Raw genomic sequence first — 19,015 nt, 5'->3', positions numbered from 1 at the left:
GAACATTGTTTTTATGTGCATATGCATTTCGATGAATTATTTTTTAACGCGTATCATCAATTATCCTTTTCTTTCTTCCCTGTCTATCTATCTATCTATCTATCTATCTATCTATCTATCTATCTATCTATCTATCTATCTATCTATCTATCTATCTTTCTATCTTTCTATAGTTTGTTTCCTCGATTGAAAGATTTAATCGATTAAAAGTGTCCTGTGTGTTCGAATTATCCTAGGCACAGGCAAGTCTCGCGGAATCCAGTAGAAAATTGGACTTACTTAGATTATCTCTTGAGCTTAGAAGACAAGAATTACCACCAGACAGTGGTACTGCTGCCCAATTAAAGAGAGAACTAGCAAGTGTACAATCGGCAAGTCCTGTTCCTGTAACTTATACATCGTTACAACCATTTCGTGGCCCATTGGAAGGTAGGGCTACGGTACCTGCATCAGTTTCTAGATGTGCTGCAGTCACTGGACAATTGGAGGTAAACAATTTCAATAATCAGAATTATTACAGTTATTCTGATATATTAATACATTGTTGACTGGTCATGTTTATACTCCTTTTCCTTTTTTTATTTGCACATGCATGCAACATATACTATTATTTATAAGTATACAAATTGTACAAGTCATTTTTTTTGTGTTAGATATTATATATATATATATATATATATATATATATATATATATATATATATATCACCAATTCTTTGGAATTTGTAATATTTTAATAACGATATTAATTTAATTATGAATATAGCTGGCGAAATGCATTAAATTTTTACATATAATAGACGGTCAACAATGTTTTAAGATATACCTCTTATATATCTCAGAAAATACAGCAGGGAAAATTTAAAATAGACATTCTTATAAAAATAGTGATTTTAACTGGTTGGTAAGTTTGGTTTCAACATTTGTTAAAATAATCCACTTATCAAAATAATTATATTAATAAATCTCTATATGTATTTATAGGTAAGATTAATGGGATGCCAAGATTTAGCGGAAGAAGTTCCTGGACGTACGAGAAGAGAACATCCTGCCAGTCCTGATTTACGCAGCTTCGTTAAAGGAGTAACAGGACGCAGTTCGAGTAAATCTTATAGCGTGAAAGACGAAACGAGTAGTAAGTTCAAATACATATTTGATTTTATTTATATGATCACTTTGTATTAATTGATCATTACTAATATTCCTAATATTGTGTGTTGCAGATGATATTATGGCGGTTATAAAATTGGATAATCAAACCGTAGCACAAACTAGTTGGCGACCTTGTTCCCAACAGGCTTGGGACCAAAGGTATACATACTATTATATAATCAAAAGAAAATATTCACCTTTGATATTTGACGTAAGATTTAAAATGTTATTTTATTTACAGATTTTCTATCGAACTAGATAAATCAAGAGAACTTGAAATAGGCATTTATTGGAAAGATTGGAGATCATTGTGTGCAGTGAAATTTTTACGCCTAGAAGAATTTATCGACGATGTGAGACACGGAATGGCACTTCAGTTGGAACCCCAAGGATTATTGTTTGCTGAAATTAAATTTTTAAATCCGATGATATCAAGAAAACCAAAATTGCAACGTCAACGTAAAATATTTAAACAGCAAGTAAAGAATTTCCCGCGGGCTAATCAAATGAACATTAATGTTGCTACTTGGGGTAGACTTCTTAAACGTTCTGCACCCTCTTTACATAATACAAGAAATTCTGAAAGTCCACCGTCGGGTATGTCTTTGAAATTTTCAATATTATTATGACGTAAAAGCTTACGATGTGAAAATTAAAAATTACAATTTGTTTGTCAATTTAGGACCACAACCGTTACAAATTGTTTTTGATACCTCAATAGAAGATAAGCCCGAAACACCTGGAGAATTACCAGATCCAGAAAAAGGAGGCTTAGGTGGTGCTCGACCATTAGGAATGGCAACTTCAACTAGTAGTCCAGTTTTACCACGTCCACCTGAACATCCACCTCCACCACCGCCAACGATTACTAAGAAACCTTCATTGCCAGCACCTCCACCACCACCAAAATTAGATCAGGAGGTGAATTATATTCATTTAAAAAAAAAGGATATATATTTTTAAATTATTTATAATATAAATATTATCGTTGCTGCTTATTTCTTATTTCTTTTTATTATTTTTTTTTATTTTTTATTTTTATTTTTATTATTATTATTATTATTATTATTATTATTATTATTATTATTATTTATTTATTTATTTATTTTTTTTTTTTTTTTTATATAAATATTTCAGTAGCTGCTAATTAATTTAGGCTAGAATAATAATCGAAACTATTATTAGCTTCGCTTATAATTTATTTTAGAATATATTTTATACCGTCTTGGTTTTAAATGCTGCAAAAAGAAATATATATATATATAGAGAGAGAGTTTCATATTTTCTATAGAAAGTAGTAGGTTATTGGTTTGGGATATTGGTTGTGGGTTTAGATTTTTATGAAAAGAAGTATATATAATAGGATTACTTGATTTTAACTTAATTATAGTTTAATATATTTGTATATAAGAGCACACATATTTTGATAAAGCATGGTCTTATGAAAACGTTAAACACACTCTTTATCATATTTATCAAATTTATTGATACAAAATTTTTTATTATTTATATGCTTCTTATTCAAAAACTAAGGACATTGTACATTCAAATATTTTGTTTATTTTCGTGACAATTTACAATTGTATTTTTATGTAATATCTGATTTCTTTTTTTTTTCTTTTTTTCTTTTTTTTTTTCTTCTTTTGATATTTATTTTTAGCTTTACGTAATATTTTGGTGATATTGCTTTGTGTAAAGTCATGAAAAAAGTCAATTGTTAATTATTTTTGTTTTGTTAAGTACAACGGGACAAAGATCATTGGATTTATATTTCAAATATGTGTTTCGTCTAAGGCAAAAGATCTGCAGCTTGAAAGTTTCCAAATATTTCATATATATCACGTCATTATATTATTCATATAATCTCTATAATGTAGTATTCTTGATTTAAAGCACCTAGCAATATTTAAATTGGCTTTTAGAGTTAAGCAGGTAGTAATGTAGTTACAGAGTGCATTAAGGGAGTTTGATTTCCTGCACAACGAGGAGAAAGGGGGGTCTCAGGGTGCAAATTTGAGGCCCCTTGTGACAGAGCCCCGTCCTGTGCTGATTGCACCACCCTCTCCACGCACACCCTCGCCCCAACCCGTGGTCGAGTTTCCTGAAGATGAGGTATATACCTCTAGTATGCAACATTACTTTACATCTAAAACTTCAATATTTTCATATTAATACGATCATATCATCTATAATAATTGGTTGAATTTCATGTTGCAATCATAATGATTTTTAAGCGAAAAAAAAAAAACAATGATTTTCTAAAGTATCTTTTCAAATCGTTGCAAGACTAACGATGATTTCATAACAAGCATTCTTTTAATTCGTTTATTGCATTTGTTTATCGCACGTGAATATCATGATTTATAGAAGGAAAAAAAAATATCAATTCAATACCCAATAATTCCCTATACCTGCTCACAAGTATACTTTTAATTTATGCATGATTAATTTGCATGCTCAATTAACGCTACCTATTATTTCTTTTATTATTCATATATTTTTTATTTTCATTATATCATCATCACATTATATTATAACATAATCAAGATTTATTTCGGCAGTGTCTAATTTTTGTTACATGAGAATGTATATGTATATGTATATGTATATGTATATGTATATGTATATGTATATGTATATGTATATGTATATGTATATGTATATGTATATGTATATGTATATACATTATCGTTAATTTATATGTAAACAACATTGCATATTATGTAATATAGCTTGACATGCTTAAATTTGTTATACTTAACGTATTATCAATATTCATCATATTTTTACATATTTTGAATTAATCAAAAAAAACAAAACAAAAATGACAATGTAAATAACATACATATTATATCTAATAACATCAAAATCACATTAATCGATAAGTTGTATCATTAATGTAAGAGTTTATTATTAATTTGTATTAATTTTGTGTTATAAATAATAGAAGATAAAGGTGAAATGTTACGTTTAACAAGAGTTTCATTAAAATTTATGGGATTACAGGTCGTCTACGAACTACCAGTTAGGCCTCTACAATATAGAGATAGTGCATATGAATCTAGAAGACATTCTCAGCTCACTGGCATGACATTGGACAACTTTAGATTACTTTCTGTTCTTGGTCGAGGTCATTTTGGAAAAGTTATCTTATCGCAATACAGAAATACAGGAGAATATTTTGCTATTAAGGCATTAAAGAAAGGTGATATTATAGCAAGAGACGAAGTTGAATCATTGCTTTCTGAAAAGAGAATATTCGAGGTTGCAAATGCTACGCGTCATCCATTCCTGGTTAATTTGTTTGCTTGTTTCCAAACTGAGGTATGTATTTTTATTTTTTTTTTTTTTTTTTTTTATTTTATTTTATTTTTTTCTTTCTTTCTTTTTTTTTCAATATTATCTCATATCCTTATAATTGTCAAATCTATAAAAAATAACTTCTATTCCATAGGCGCACGTCTGTTTTGTAATGGAGTATGCAGCAGGTGGTGATCTTATGATGCATATACATGCAGATGTTTTTGGTGAACCACGTGCTGTATTTTATTCGGCTTGCGTTGTTTTAGGATTGCAATATTTACATGAAAGTCGAATCATATATAGGTAAATTAACAAAACAATATTCTTATTTATTAGCATGATAAAATTATTTGAATAGTTAATAAACAAATGAATCACATTTTCAGAGATTTGAAATTAGATAATTTGTTGTTGGATACGGAAGGATACGTTAAAATAGCAGATTTTGGATTATGTAAAGAAGGTATGGGTTATGGTGATAGAACTGGGACTTTTTGTGGAACTCCAGAATTTTTAGCACCAGAAGTTCTCACAGAGACTTCGTATACACGAGCTGTAGATTGGTGGGGTCTTGGTGTACTTATATTTGAGATGCTTGTTGGAGAGGTATATTACAATAAATAAATTCCGACATTTAATAGGTTGTTCGGAAAGTAATTTCGTTTTTTTTTTTCTTTTTTTTTTTTTTTTTTTTTTTTTTTCTTTGTGAAAATAAAAGACAATTTTCGTATAATGAACAAATATTTTATTAAATTATATATTGGCCATTCTGGTCCAATACCTTTTGCCATCTTTTTGGTAGTGGCATGATTTCATGCTCATAAAATTTTTGGTCTTTGCTGGCAAAAAACCGATCGAGGTGGTTTTTGACCTCCTCATTTGAGTTGAAGGTTTTACCGTCTAATAAATTTTGCAGTGATCGGAACAAATAATAATCCGAAGGTGCTAGATCTGAAGAATATGGTGGGTGTGATATTGTATCCCATTCAAGCTGTAAAAGTTTTTGCCGAGTGACCAAATTTGTATGAGGTCTCGCATTATCTTGAAGGAACAGTACCACCTTTTCTGTTGATTAATTCTGGCCTTTTCTGTTGAAGTGCATCATTCATTTTGTCTGATACTGATAACTGTAGACTTCCGAATTAATTGTTGTGTTATCCGGTAAAATCTCAAAAAAAAAAAAAAGATTCCTTTAAAATCCCACCAAACAGGCAGCATCATCTTTTTTTTTTTTGATGGATATTGGCTTTGGAAATGCTTTGAGCCGGTTCATCTTTTTTGCTCGATGATCTCTTGCGTTTGACATTGTTATATACAATCTATTTTTCATCCCCAGTAATGATGCGCTTCAAAAATGAATCATTTTCGTGACGTTTGAGAAGCGAATCATAGACGTCAACGCGACGACACAAATTTCTCTCCGTGAAAACATGGGGAATCCATATATCGAGCTTCGCGGTTAAACCCAGACCTTTCAAGTGGTCATAAACAGTTGAATTTGATAAATTCAATCTCTCACTGATCTCACGTGTTGTTATTCGCCGGTTTGCATCAACTAATGCCTTTATCGTGTCTTTATCAGCTTCAACCGGCCTTCCAGAACGTGATGCATCTTCGACATCAAAATTGTCGGATCGAAATTTTGCAAATCAGTTCTGGCACTGGCGTACTGTCAACGGATCTTCTCCATACACATTGGTTAATTTCTTTTTGGTTTGAACAGCATTTTTACCTTTTCTATAGTAAAAAAGTAAAATATGATGAAATTGCTGTTTATTGCTCTCCATATTTAAAAGGGCAGCAACCAAAAACTATTGCGTAGAATCAATTGGACTTTTTCACACACAAGCCTTGCTATATCAGCTCTCAAAACATATAATGATTATACAGCTTAACTGTGAAGTTAGGTGCAAAAAAAAAAAATACAATTAAATCCTCTGTCGGGAAAAAAAACGAAATTACTTTTCGAACAATCCAATATATACAAAATTTATCATTGACATTTTATTTTTATATATATTTTGTATCTATTTATTATTTAGTCTCCATTCCCTGGTGATGATGAAGAAGAAGTATTTGATTCGATAGTAAATGATGAAGTTCGTTACCCAAGATTCCTTTCTTTGGAAGCTATAGCTATAATGAGAAGGGTAGGATAATTGTTTGCAAAAATGATATTTGTAATTTATATGTATATATATATATATATTTTTTTTTTTCCTTTTAATTCATTGTATAATTTAAAATTTATTTTATATATAATAGTTGCTCAGAAAGAATCCAGATAGAAGATTAGGTAGCAGCGAAAGAGATGCGGAGGATGTTAAAAAGCAAGCATTCTTTAGGCACATAGCGTGGGATGATTTGTTATTAAGACGCGTGAAACCACCATTTGTACCAGTAATTGTAAGTAATTTCTTTCATAGATATTTTTATATTATATTTTATATAATTCCTTAGAGATATATTAATATATATATATATATATATTTCCTTTATATAGCATTCTGTGGAAGATGTTAGTAATTTTGATGAAGAATTTACATCGGAAAAGCCACAGCTCACTCCGCCTAAGGATCCTCGACCTCTCAGCGATATGGAACAGAGTTTTTTCAAAGATTTCACATACATGGCTGATTGGTGCTAACTATAGTAATATGCTATTTTATGTTCTTCCAATAATAGTTCATCTTTATTTGTGCCCAATAATTTAAACAATACTATGTTACATTACATCAAGGTACATAAGAGATAGCAATGATACTGCTTATCATAAGAACGATATATTGTGCTTTATTTTATTTTATTTTTTTGTTTTTTTTTTCGTTTTTTTTTGTTTTTTTTTTGTTTTTTTTTTTGTTTTTTTTTTTTTTTTGTTTTTTTTTTAACAATAATTATTCTGACTAGAAATCAAAACTTCATAAACTTATGATTTACCATTGAATCTCGGATTTTCATCTGAATTATCTAATAGAGAGACATTTTATTTTCTGCCAGACACATATGTGTGGCTATAATATTTTATTTTGTTTGGAATCATCGCGTAAGTTATTAAAATATAATCAATTATTTTGAAAACGGATATGTGAAAGAGAAAACAGAAAAAAAAGAAAAAAAAAAAAGAAAAAAAAATTATAGGATTCATAGTAAGACTTGTATTACATGTATATGTTATTAAAAAACATACGTCTAAAAAGAAAAAAAAAAGAAAACAAAAAAAAAAAGAAAAAGAAGTAACCTTCAGAATACTATTGTCAACTATGATAATAATGCAAGAGAGATGTAGATAAATATTATCAACACACGGATCATTTCTTTGCATGTGCATTTTTAATATAAAATTTCCTATTAAGTGCATGAGAATATAAGAAAGAATATTTTACATATAAAATCATATAAGTATCCAACAGACATATTTAAGCACTGATCATTTACGATTGCATTAGAATCACATCTAACACTTTTTGAAAATAAGATATGCCATTTATAATCACACACTACATATTTTTATTACTATTATTATTATTATTATTATTATTATTTTTATTTTTATTTTTATTATTATTATTATTATTATTATTATTATTATTATTATTATTATTAATAATATAACATTTTTCATTTGTTTACGAATGACTATTTACTTTCAATCGTGGCATGGTGAATATCCATGTTTGACAAAAGTTATCGTTACAATTGTAATATCAAAGATTTTTTCTACATCGATGCAAAGTTAAAAAAAAAAAACAAAAAAAAAACAAAAAAAAAGGGTTAAAAAAAAAAGCAAAAAAGAAAGAGAAAAGAAAGAAAAAAAAATTTTTACAGTTGTTCATACTCAAGTGATATCGAATTGAAAACAATCGCGAATATGCACAAGATAAATTTTTCAATTGCAAATTAACAACATTCAGTGCTTTAAATATAAAAAGAATGTGGTATCTCACGTTAGCTTATTATTGTTTTGATAGAAAGATGAATTTTAATATTTCTTTTTTTTTTTTTTTATTTTTTTTTTTTCCGTTTATGTTAAAATTGACAGCATGATCTGACGGCAAATATTACTTTTGTCCGAAAAACAAAAAAAAAGTGTCACGTGTGTATTGTTTTATATAATCGTATGCTCTATTTGCTCACAATTTATTATATTTTATTTACATATACTCATGTTTAAGGGCATGATAATGTATATGTATGTATTTCATACTTATGCGTTATATCTTTTACGAAACTATTTTTTCAAAGGAGTAGTAAAATATATGATTTATAAGATCATGAGAAGTTAATTCTTTATATATTATTAAAAAAAAAAACAAACAAACAAACAAACAGAAAAAAAGAAAGAAAGAAAGAAAAGAAAATAATAATAATAATAATAATTTCAAGTCCAACTTCTAGTATGTGTATCCTTGAATTATTGTTAATCTTTATTTTTTAATGTAAATTCTTTATATTTTTCAATTATAATTGATTGATAAGTTTATTACAATTTAGTTTTGGGAGTTAATTCGCGTCTTATTTTTAATATTTTTATATAACTTGTATATCGTATGTCATATAAAATAATTTTATGATATATATCATTATGTTAATAATAAAATATTAATTTCATATGAATCTGCCATTTCTATGGCATTTCAAAATTAATATTAATGATACTCTTTGAATTTGTCATACAAAACAGTATTTGTTTTATTATTGTATACTATGATTTTCAATATATTGCGATAATATTACACTTCTATTATAAGTTCATTTTTGATTTACGTTAAATTTTATTTTTTTATGAACCTTTGATAAAAGGTATATTAGAATTGGACTTGACGAATCTAATATGCATTTTGCATACGTACAAGGTTGTTTAAATGAAATTTAAATATGATCATGCGATATCTAATCCTATTAATCATTTTGTTTTTTTTTTTCACAATGTTTAAACATATATATATATATATTAATTAAAAAATTAATGTATATCATTATTATTTTATATGAAAAATGATTTTATGATACAGAATTCTGTGATATACTTCAAGATTAAACATACTTACTTTGAAACATTCTCACAGTGTAAATTTTGACATTTAAAACTGATCTTGTAATTATGATTTTTATAAAACAACAATAATAACAACAACAACAACAACAACAAAAAACAAAACAAAACAAAAAGAAACCATTCGGAGAGATTTATAGCAATATATAAAAAGAAATAATATAACCGAATGACATGTGATAGTTTCGAGTTTTATCTCGAATTTTAGATGCCTTACTGCTCTAATAAAGTAATAACTTGGTATCTATTTTATAATGAAGTCTTGTAAATTATAATCAAACCCTGTTTGTAAGAAGGTGCTCATATCGAAACTGTTGATGTGCCCTGCTGTTGTATAATTCCAAAAAAAATATCTATGGTCTAGCTTTATAACATTTGTAACATCACAACAGAACAAAATCACAGAATTAGTAATATTATATATAAAAATATTATTTCAAATTGGAAACGTTTAATTATAATAATGAAAGAGTAAGTATAAAAGTAGCGCAAAAGAACATCACAAAGGTTTCTATAATATAAGTGCCATGAGCCTAATAATGCATATTGATATAACAATATAATCAGAATGAAAATTTAAAAAATATGAAAACATTTTTAAATCAGAAAGAAGAATAATAAAAAAAATATATGTAATTCATTGTACTCCATCATATATATATATATATATATATATATATATATATATGTATATGTATGTATGTATATATATATATATATATATATATATATGATACATAATCATATTTTACTTTGCAGATTTGTACTATGTAATCTTCTTTATTTTTGTTTTTAACTGCCAAAGTAAACGATTTTTAACACAGTAGATTCTCTGCATAATAAAAAAAAAAATTTGTTCTTTTTTTTTTTTTTCTTCATCTATGATTCATGATCGACATATATGAAACATTAATTAAAATGTATTATAAATATAAAATGATTATTTTAATTTCTATATTTTTTTTTTTTTTTTTAACAGTATGCAAACAAAAAATTATATTATTTGCATTTATTATTATATCAAAAATATTGTTTGGAAGTTGTATATAATACATTTATATTTTACAATCATGTAGATAAATTTCGAATCATGAATGAAATGTTTTCAATAGTATATGAGTTTCGGGGTACTCATTTTTTTTTTATATATAAATATATAAGTACATAGTGCTAATAAGATATGAATTAGTAATTTTTTAATTAATACGTCTGCTATAATTTATCATTATGCGTTATAACAGATAAGAATGTGGTATGTGCCTCGTATTTTGTAGAATTTAGAATGTCATAGATAACTGTTATCATAAAATAAGAAACATATAAAGATTTTTAAAAATTTATTTATTTGATACATATATTTACAGTGGCAGCTTATTACATATCATCATAAGTAAATTACGTAATTCTTAGTGATATTCTCTTCAAATTTATGATCTTATATATACGTATAAGCATTACTCGATTCAAGAATAAATTTTTGAAGAATGTATCTCTCATGTTTTTTTGTTTACACACACACACACACACACAAACATACCTTTATTACATATATAATAATTATGTTTTTATATAAATTTCAACTATTTAAACAAATTTATTTTCTTATCATTATATATATGAGCAGTTTATTTTGAAAGTGGCCTAACTCCATTTATCTTCAAATCGAGATATTTAAGGGTTTGCGTTTCAATGAATTTAAAAATATACGTATATGATACTAATGAGTCATACTACTTAAGTGTATCTAAGTATGTTAAATTTATAGTTCCTATTAAAATAGTGGCAATTATTTAATGAATAATATGCGTCTTCTTATCAAGAATGGAGTTAGGCCACTTTCAAAATTAACAATCAGATTTATTATAAAATTTGAAGGTGCCCAAGTCCATTCAACATAATTTAAGATGCTTCAAATTGAAAAAAAACAATACTCAATTTATTTTACATATCTTTAAAACACTTCGAAAACATAATTTATGCGATTCAAAACATTTTTTAACTACATAACGTACAAAATTACAAACATAAATTTATTACAAAACAATTTACTACTCATCTAGATTTTATGTATGTGAAAAGGATTTGAAGAAATCATGATGTTCCGGTGGTATATATCGTAATAGGTCAATTATGTCCTTGAATTTTGCTGTTGTACTTTGTCTGATATTTTTATACAGTAATGTCAATACAATATTTTCGAACTTTCTTGATCTACCCCGACGTAGTAATAAATTCAGAACTTTAAAATTTTCATTTTCATTCATTGATTTAAATATAAATGGAGTTAGGCCACTTTCAAAATAGACAGTTAAATTATTGAACTAACTCTGAAAACTTATGTGTCAAGAATTATCTTATTTGCTCGGAATATAAGCAACCTAAAATGCTTTACTGATAAATAAGATAAAGTTGTACATGTAATTATAGCAACCGGAAAAAATTCACAATTGGAGTTAAACCATTTTCAAAATAAACGGCTCATATATTTATATTTAATTATTCAAAAATTTGAAAAATATTTTAATATTTCAAATTAGATTTCTATTATAGATGTTTCAGAATTTGTTTCATTTTTACTTTCACTACACGATTGAAGATCATTATCTCGAGGATTTATAGATTTAGCTAATTCGTATAAATTAGATGTATTTTTTTTAATATTTCTTTCTAACGTTATCCTTTTATCTTCTTTTTCTTTTAATCGTTTTCTTAATGAAGGTGATAAAGGTTTTATAAGACCTGCACTTGCTCTATAAAAGACACTAGTACTATCCGTAGATTTAAATACAAATATTATTCTGAAATTATATAATTTCATTATTTGATATAAATTTATATTTATTTTATTATTTAAAATTTTAATTTATAATTTGTATCATATATTTCGATGTAATATTATGAAAAGAAATATTTTTATTCTTACCTATTAGTTTCAAGTGACTTCTGTATTTTTTCAATGAGATCTATAGTGATCGAAGATGATACAGACCATGGTATGTAAATTTCAAGATTCGAATTTTTATTTTGTTTTGTTTCTAAATAAAGTAAATCCAATTCTTCGTTATATTTATATTCAATGTGCCAAAATCTTTTACCTGTAATATATATATATATATATATATATATATATATATATATATATATATATATATATATATATATATATCTCTATTAAGATATTTCATAAAATTAACAATTGTATATTTATTTTTACCTTCGCATAATTGCATATATATATAAAATGTATTTGAAATTTTTATAGGATCGTTGCAACCTAATTTTCCAATATAATAAAACTAAAAGAAAAATATAGAAAATATTAAATATTTATAATGAAATATATAATATACATAATTATATTTCATAAATGAATTTGATAAATTTGAATGGATAAACTTACACTAGGATGACATATATCGTACATGCTTGTAATTCTTATTTTTCTTATTTTATTTATTTTTTGTCAATTTTATTTTTTTTAATTCTAAAAAGATATATATATATATATATATATATATATATATGTGTGTGTATAAATTATAATTTATATTATAAAATTTTTTGACATTGTACTATTATTTGTTTCAAGTATTAACATCAATATATAGAACATAATAAATTTAATAACTTCTACAATATATTGATTAATTATAAACACAAAAATAAATATAAATCATTATATATATATATTGATCAATATATATTAAACTATTAGATAGATATAATAAAATATGATTATATAATAGATATTTAGATTAAAACTATTGGATTGTTTTAATAGTTTTGATAAATTTACTTGGTAGTTTCTGATAAATGTTTTAGGTAAACTTAACCTATGATTAATCAAAAATATACTGTTGTGTTTTTATTATTATACTTTTGGATTTTGTTAATAGATTGCGCTACAAGTATATTGTACAATCAATTCAAACTATTACTTTTGCAAATTGCAGATTTCTACTTTATTAACTTAAAGAAATTTGTATAAATGTATATCTACAGTTGTTAATGTAGGTTACTTATTGTCTGATAGGTAAAATATTTTCCAACGTTCGATAAAGCAGGAATCTGCCTATATATACATATATTGTATTCATTCAGAGTGATGTACAAATGAGATATTTTTATTTTTGTTTACATCTTTCACTGCCATACGTGTAAACTCATACGTCTAACATTTCTAAATTTTATTTATTCTATAAGTAATTTATTAGTTTGACTAGTAATCTCAAGGTTACAGAAATGGTATTTCCTGAATTTGTTTTTTTATGAGCTATTATTATAACAAAAATATACTATTCCATTAGAAACATTTTGATATTACATAACAATGACCTTGAAAAAGAAATAATTTTTATATCATTTTTATTCAGTTTATCGAACGATACAATTTCATTCTGATACATATTTCTGTATAATTAAAAACAATAGTCAAATTAAATTGAACATTTTGTATACAGTTATACTGATTAATACAATTGTTATTAATCAGATGAGATATTTTTCATTGGTGATTTTTTTTTTTAAATTAAATAATTCTTCTAAAAGATTTAATATGAAATAACAAATTTAATTATTTACAAATTTTTAAATGTTTCATGTAATAAAACATAATATAATCTGTTCATGAAATATAAAATAAAATGTTCTTTTGAAATATAAATTACATATTATTAAATAATTATAAATAATCGTTCGTACTAACAAGTGAAATTATATAGAATATGATTCAATTATTATTATTATGGCTAATTAAAATATCCTTTCATTCTAGATTTATTATTTTTTTAAATGTAATGATTCCTCTAAAAGATTTCATATGAAATTGCATATGTTAATTTATGAAAAAAATTTTTTAAATCTTTTACGCCCTTGAAACATTAATTTTCAAAATTCAACATATCCAGATGCTAATTAATTCATCAAATTTAAATATATGTACATTCGTACAAGATCATTTGTATTATAAAATCAGAAAGAAAAAAGGAATAAGAAGAAGAAGAAAAGAAAAAAAAAAATAACGTTAATATGAAATTTGATTACAAATTTATCAAAAAAAGTTGTGAAAATCTTTTATGCATCTGAAACAAAAATTATCTTTCGAAATAAAACATACCGAGGTATTAATTAATTTATCCAGGATCGTTTGTGCACTGAAAAATGAGAGAGAGAGAGAGAGAGAGAGAGAGAGAGAGAGAGAAAGCAGGAAAAAACCAATAAGAAGAAGAAGAAGAAAAAGAAAAAGAAGAGGAAGATGAGGAAGAAGATGGAAGAAGATGGAAGAAAAAGGAAGAAAGAAAGAAAAAAAAAGAAAGAGAGAGAAAAGAAAAAAGTTAACGTTACCCGGTATTATGCAACTAGATTTATAAGATCCATGCATAGAATGGGTAAAAGGGATGGTCGCGCGAGTCGTATATAAATTGCAGTGTGGTCGCGCGTCATCGAGATAATACAGAAAAATGGCTTTCGCCATAGGATGAAGTCGTTGCTCTCTCTCTCTCTCTCTTTCCCTCTCTCTCTCTCTCTTTCTTTCTCACGTGTCGGTGTGTTCTTAACCAAACGGAACATCCATCGTGTTTTACCTTTCTTCCTTGTGCGAGTTTGTCGCCGGTTTTCTCTTCCTCGAACATTGATGATGGGCGAGAGGTAGGTGGGGGGGGGGGGGGAGGGAGAGAGTAGGGTAGGGAGGTAGGTGGAAACATTCGTTAAAAGAGATAACGAATCTCCAGTGAATCTGTCCGTAGCTTCTGCCTCAGGATTATTTATTTGGTCGATCATTAAATCGTTCGTTTGTATTTATATCATATAAGATCTAATATTTGCATTGAAATTGTAAATGATCTATGATCTATGTTATATCGGATTGATTAATAACTATTGCGTTTTAATCGTGAATACATTAATATAGATATATTTTATTACTAGGATACAATATGGAATATATTGTATCTTTGTGAAAAATGTTATAACTTTATTAGAAACGATATTAGTATAAAAATAATAGTATAGTATAGTATATAATAGTATGTATCTAGGATTGACTATGTTATGTAGGGATTATTTTTTTTTTTATAATTTTGTTCGTTGTAGTGATTTTTTTTTCTTTTTTTTTTCCTTTTTCTTTTTTTTTTTGGTATTTTTTATTTAAGTAATAAAACAACAAGAATAAATGAATAAGCAAATGATAAATTACGTCGGAATTTTTTTTTATACTTAGCATTAAAATAAAGAAAAAACAATTGAATAAATAACATTAATATAACGAGAATAATATTGTATAGTTATTAGAATTTTTCATATAAATTAATATATATATATATATATATATATATATATGTTAGTATAATTTTAAATATGATATATTGTGTTATATAATGTTATATATTTAAATGTTAATGTATTGAAAATGATAAAATTTGAATTCTATCATTAGGATCTTATTGAAATTTCCAAAATTTCATTTTAGAAACGATTACGTACATTCGAAATTTTTAACATTACAACATTTTTAAACGAACGACTTTCACTTAACATATTTAAGTGACCTAAATGAAAAATTTAAATAGTCATTTAATTTCATATAGTATAATCAATCAATACACCGATAAAATACGCGATAAGCGAAAAAATATTCCAACATCGGCATCGGCTTTTATTTTATTAAATATTTATAATGTATATGTAATGTCAAAAATTTTTTTCTACGTTGGAGATATATTTTCAATGAACGTGTGTATTTGTATCTCAGATAACAAAATTATTAGTCCGTATTTGAAAATCAAATAATTTCATCGAATAGTCGTACTTCGATTGAAGAACTTTGATTTATCGAAATTATTTAATTTTTGATTTATCGAAACTATCTCACACGCGTCTTCGATACGACAGTTTTTTCTTTTTTTTCTTTTGGCAAATTATTTTTGACGTATAATTTTTCTCCACGTTAAAATACAAAATATATCGAAAATTCATCGAAATTAGCTTAATTGGGAGAATTTGTTGCAACGCGTACGATCAAATTACGTCTGATTTATTGTTAAAAAATATTCGATGCATTCGATGCAATTCGGATGCATTCAATGCAATTCGAATGGACTTGTGCAAAGATTTTATTATTTTTATGATTTCTAAACTTTTATTATCGTGCACAGCGAGATACATATTTTGAATATTTGATATAATAAAAATTGTTTTCCACGCTTGCACTCCGAACTGTATTTTCTCGATAGGAAATTATTGAATTTAAAATGTAAAAAAAAAAGAAAAAAAAAGAAAAAAAATACAAAAATCGAACCATTGTAAAGGGAATTAAAAGATCTTTCGAATGATATAACATCTGACTTTTGTTGACATTTAAGATTTTTTATGGAGGATTATCACTATCCCTTAGTTGATTAGTCCAATATAAGCGAAAAATAAAATTGATCTTAATTGTTACGGTGTTTTTCGAAAGAATCATAATATACGTATGTATATACACACATATGCATACACATATATACATAAATACACAAATACACATACATATATACATATATACACACATACACATACACATACACATACACACACATATATATATATACACATACACATACACATACACAAACATACATATGTACATATATATACACACACATACGTATGTACATAAATACAGGATATGAAATGAAAATATAGAAAGGGAAAGAAAAGAAATAAAATTCGATTATGTATGTCGTATAAGAAAACCGGGTCACAGGAAGAGCAATAGGAAAAAGAAAGAAAGAGAGAGAGAGAGAAAGGGAGAGAGAGGGAGAGAGTGGGAGAGAGAGAGAGAAAGAGAGAGTCTTGCTGTGTTACAGCCAAGCGAAACCCATCGGAATACGAATGAAGAGAGAGAAAAAGTTCGGAGGAAGGTTAAAAGAGCATTAAAAGCATTGGCCAACCGCTTGGCACCTTTTTCCTTTCTCCCCTTCTCATCCCTCTCTATATCCTCTTTTCATCCTCCTTTCGTCCTCTTTTCCTTGCACTCTTGCGAACTCGTGAAGACTCATCGTTGTCGGTTGTCATTCCTTTTAGTATCCAACTTTAGCATCTTCTCATTTTCTCTCTCTCTCTCTCTCTCTCTCTCTCTCTTATATTCGAAGTATATACTCGTATATTCGATCAGAAGGTGGACCGATAAAGCAATTGCATTTGCATAAGCAAAGCTGATTTGACTTTGAAATGCGCGCGAACTAATTGAGTTCTCTCTCTCTCTCTCTCTCTCTCTTTCTCTCTCTCGGTTACTAACGGATAACTCGCGAGCGCATATATGTGTCTCTTCTCTCGTATATCGAGGGCACTTTATTAAATAAGCAATCGGTGAGTCGTCCTCTCGAGATATCGACTGGATTGCGTTCTCTACACGCCCTTTGTCGAACCTGGCCTTGTGTGGCAAAGAGAGAAAGATATATATATATATATATATATATATATATATATATATATATATATATATATATATATATATTTATATATGTGAATGGCTATTGCTAACGAATTGCCCTATCCGTGGCTTGCTAACAACGCTAAAACCAACCTTCTTTGTACTTTTAATGGTGATCGTTTTATCATTCGACGACTCAATCTTACCAACGAGCTGCCTATAACACGAATCAATTAATTATTATTACTTGGTATTAATCTTTACGAATTGAGATAATATATTTGATACGTTTTAGAAGATATTATCGTTTTCTTTTCCTTTTTTCTTTTTCTTTTGTTTTCATTGCGACATCTTCAATGGAACGAAGATTTATTTGATTTATTAGATGTTCACATTCAATTGGCTTTTTATTGATTGGAGTTTCTTTCTTTCTTTCTTTCTTTCTTTCTTTCTTTCTTTCTTTCTTTCTTTTTTTTCCTTTTAGAGATCTTAAAGAAAAATGAAAAAAGATTGTATACGAATCTTTCTAGCATAATATTATTATATATATAAAAAAAAGAAAAAAAAAAATATAATATAAAATATTATTCGATCGAGGAGGATGTTATTACAAGTGCTTTATTACTTTCATTTCTTTTGATAATATTTTGTAAAATGTATGAATATTTTTTTTGTTAGTGTAAATATTATAATTGAGTGTCTTAGTTGGTTTTTAATTGATCCGATTATATTAAGTATTAATATTTTATCTAAAATGTTGATTCGTTTATTTGAATCATTTAGTTATTATTAAATTTTTTTAAAAGTATTGACTTAAATAAATAAAAAGGTATAGATTATTATAGAAGTATACGAATATCGAATTGGAAATTATTTACTTTTATTTATTTCATCAGTATTTTGCAAAATATATAAATATCTTTTTGTCGGTATAAATAATTAACCATACGGATTATGTCATTTATATTATGTACCGATATTTTGTTATATTATATACCGATCGTATAATTATTTAAAATACTTATTAAATATTGAAAAATATTAACCTAAATAAATAATAATAACATAACATTATTATAGAAGTAGAAAATTATTGA

The 19,015-nt window shown here is 26.2% G+C and overlaps 2 protein-coding genes across 6 annotated transcripts in view; one reads left to right on the top strand and one right to left on the bottom strand.

Moving 5' to 3' along the window:
- Pkn (serine/threonine-protein kinase N) overlaps positions 1 to 7,685 on the top strand; it is a 78,991-nt gene extending 71,306 nt beyond the window's left edge. For 3 of the 5 annotated variants that reach the window (XM_085663422.1, XM_085663420.1, XM_085663424.1), the window contains 12 exons: positions 237 to 488; positions 985 to 1,135; positions 1,224 to 1,311; positions 1,394 to 1,749; positions 1,835 to 2,073; positions 3,097 to 3,264; positions 4,159 to 4,476; positions 4,607 to 4,758; positions 4,842 to 5,061; positions 6,498 to 6,605; positions 6,721 to 6,861; positions 6,959 to 7,685. In XM_085663422.1, the coding sequence (XP_085519548.1) occupies positions 237 to 488; positions 985 to 1,135; positions 1,224 to 1,311; positions 1,394 to 1,749; positions 1,835 to 2,073; positions 3,097 to 3,264; positions 4,159 to 4,476; positions 4,607 to 4,758; positions 4,842 to 5,061; positions 6,498 to 6,605; positions 6,721 to 6,861; positions 6,959 to 7,102 (2,337 nt within the window). In that variant the 3' untranslated portion in view covers positions 7,103 to 7,685. The remainder of the gene's footprint in view (positions 1 to 236; positions 489 to 984; positions 1,136 to 1,223; positions 1,312 to 1,393; positions 1,750 to 1,834; positions 2,074 to 3,096; positions 3,265 to 4,158; positions 4,477 to 4,606; positions 4,759 to 4,841; positions 5,062 to 6,497; positions 6,606 to 6,720; positions 6,862 to 6,958) is intronic. The other 2 variants (XM_085663421.1, XM_085663423.1) reach the window with 2 other exon arrangements.
- A 3,089-nt stretch (positions 7,686 to 10,774) lies between these two features.
- LOC118444058 (uncharacterized) lies at positions 10,775 to 12,987 on the bottom strand. The gene is made up of 4 exons (XM_035871901.2): positions 12,909 to 12,987; positions 12,723 to 12,804; positions 12,432 to 12,603; positions 10,775 to 12,306 (listed from the first exon to the last, which is right to left on the bottom strand). Exons 1-4 carry the CDS (start codon positions 12,930 to 12,932, stop codon positions 12,042 to 12,044), a joined length of 543 nt encoding a protein of 180 aa, XP_035727794.1. The 5' UTR covers positions 12,933 to 12,987; the 3' UTR covers positions 10,775 to 12,041.
- Between the last annotated feature and the right edge of the window lie 6,028 nt (positions 12,988 to 19,015).

Source organism: Vespa mandarinia, chromosome 21 (genome assembly GCF_050613455.1).
Source record: "Vespa mandarinia isolate Hongniang chromosome 21, ASM5061345v1, whole genome shotgun sequence".
NCBI classification, from domain to species: domain Eukaryota; kingdom Metazoa; phylum Arthropoda; class Insecta; order Hymenoptera; family Vespidae; genus Vespa; species Vespa mandarinia.
This window is presented reverse-complemented; position numbering and strand designations above follow the sequence as displayed.

Excerpts from the sequence above, each read along its gene's own strand:
- LOC118444058 (XM_035871901.2), bottom strand. The coding sequence starts at position 12,932 with ATGTACGATATATGTCATCCTAGT. Across the intron at positions 12,805-12,908 it reads ACGATATATGTCATCCTAGT|TTTTATTATATTGGAAAATT; the intron begins GTAAGTTTATCC and ends TTTTTCTTTTAG. Across the intron at positions 12,604-12,722 it reads ATATATGCAATTATGCGAAG|GTAAAAGATTTTGGCACATT; the intron begins GTAAAAATAAAT and ends TATATATTACAG.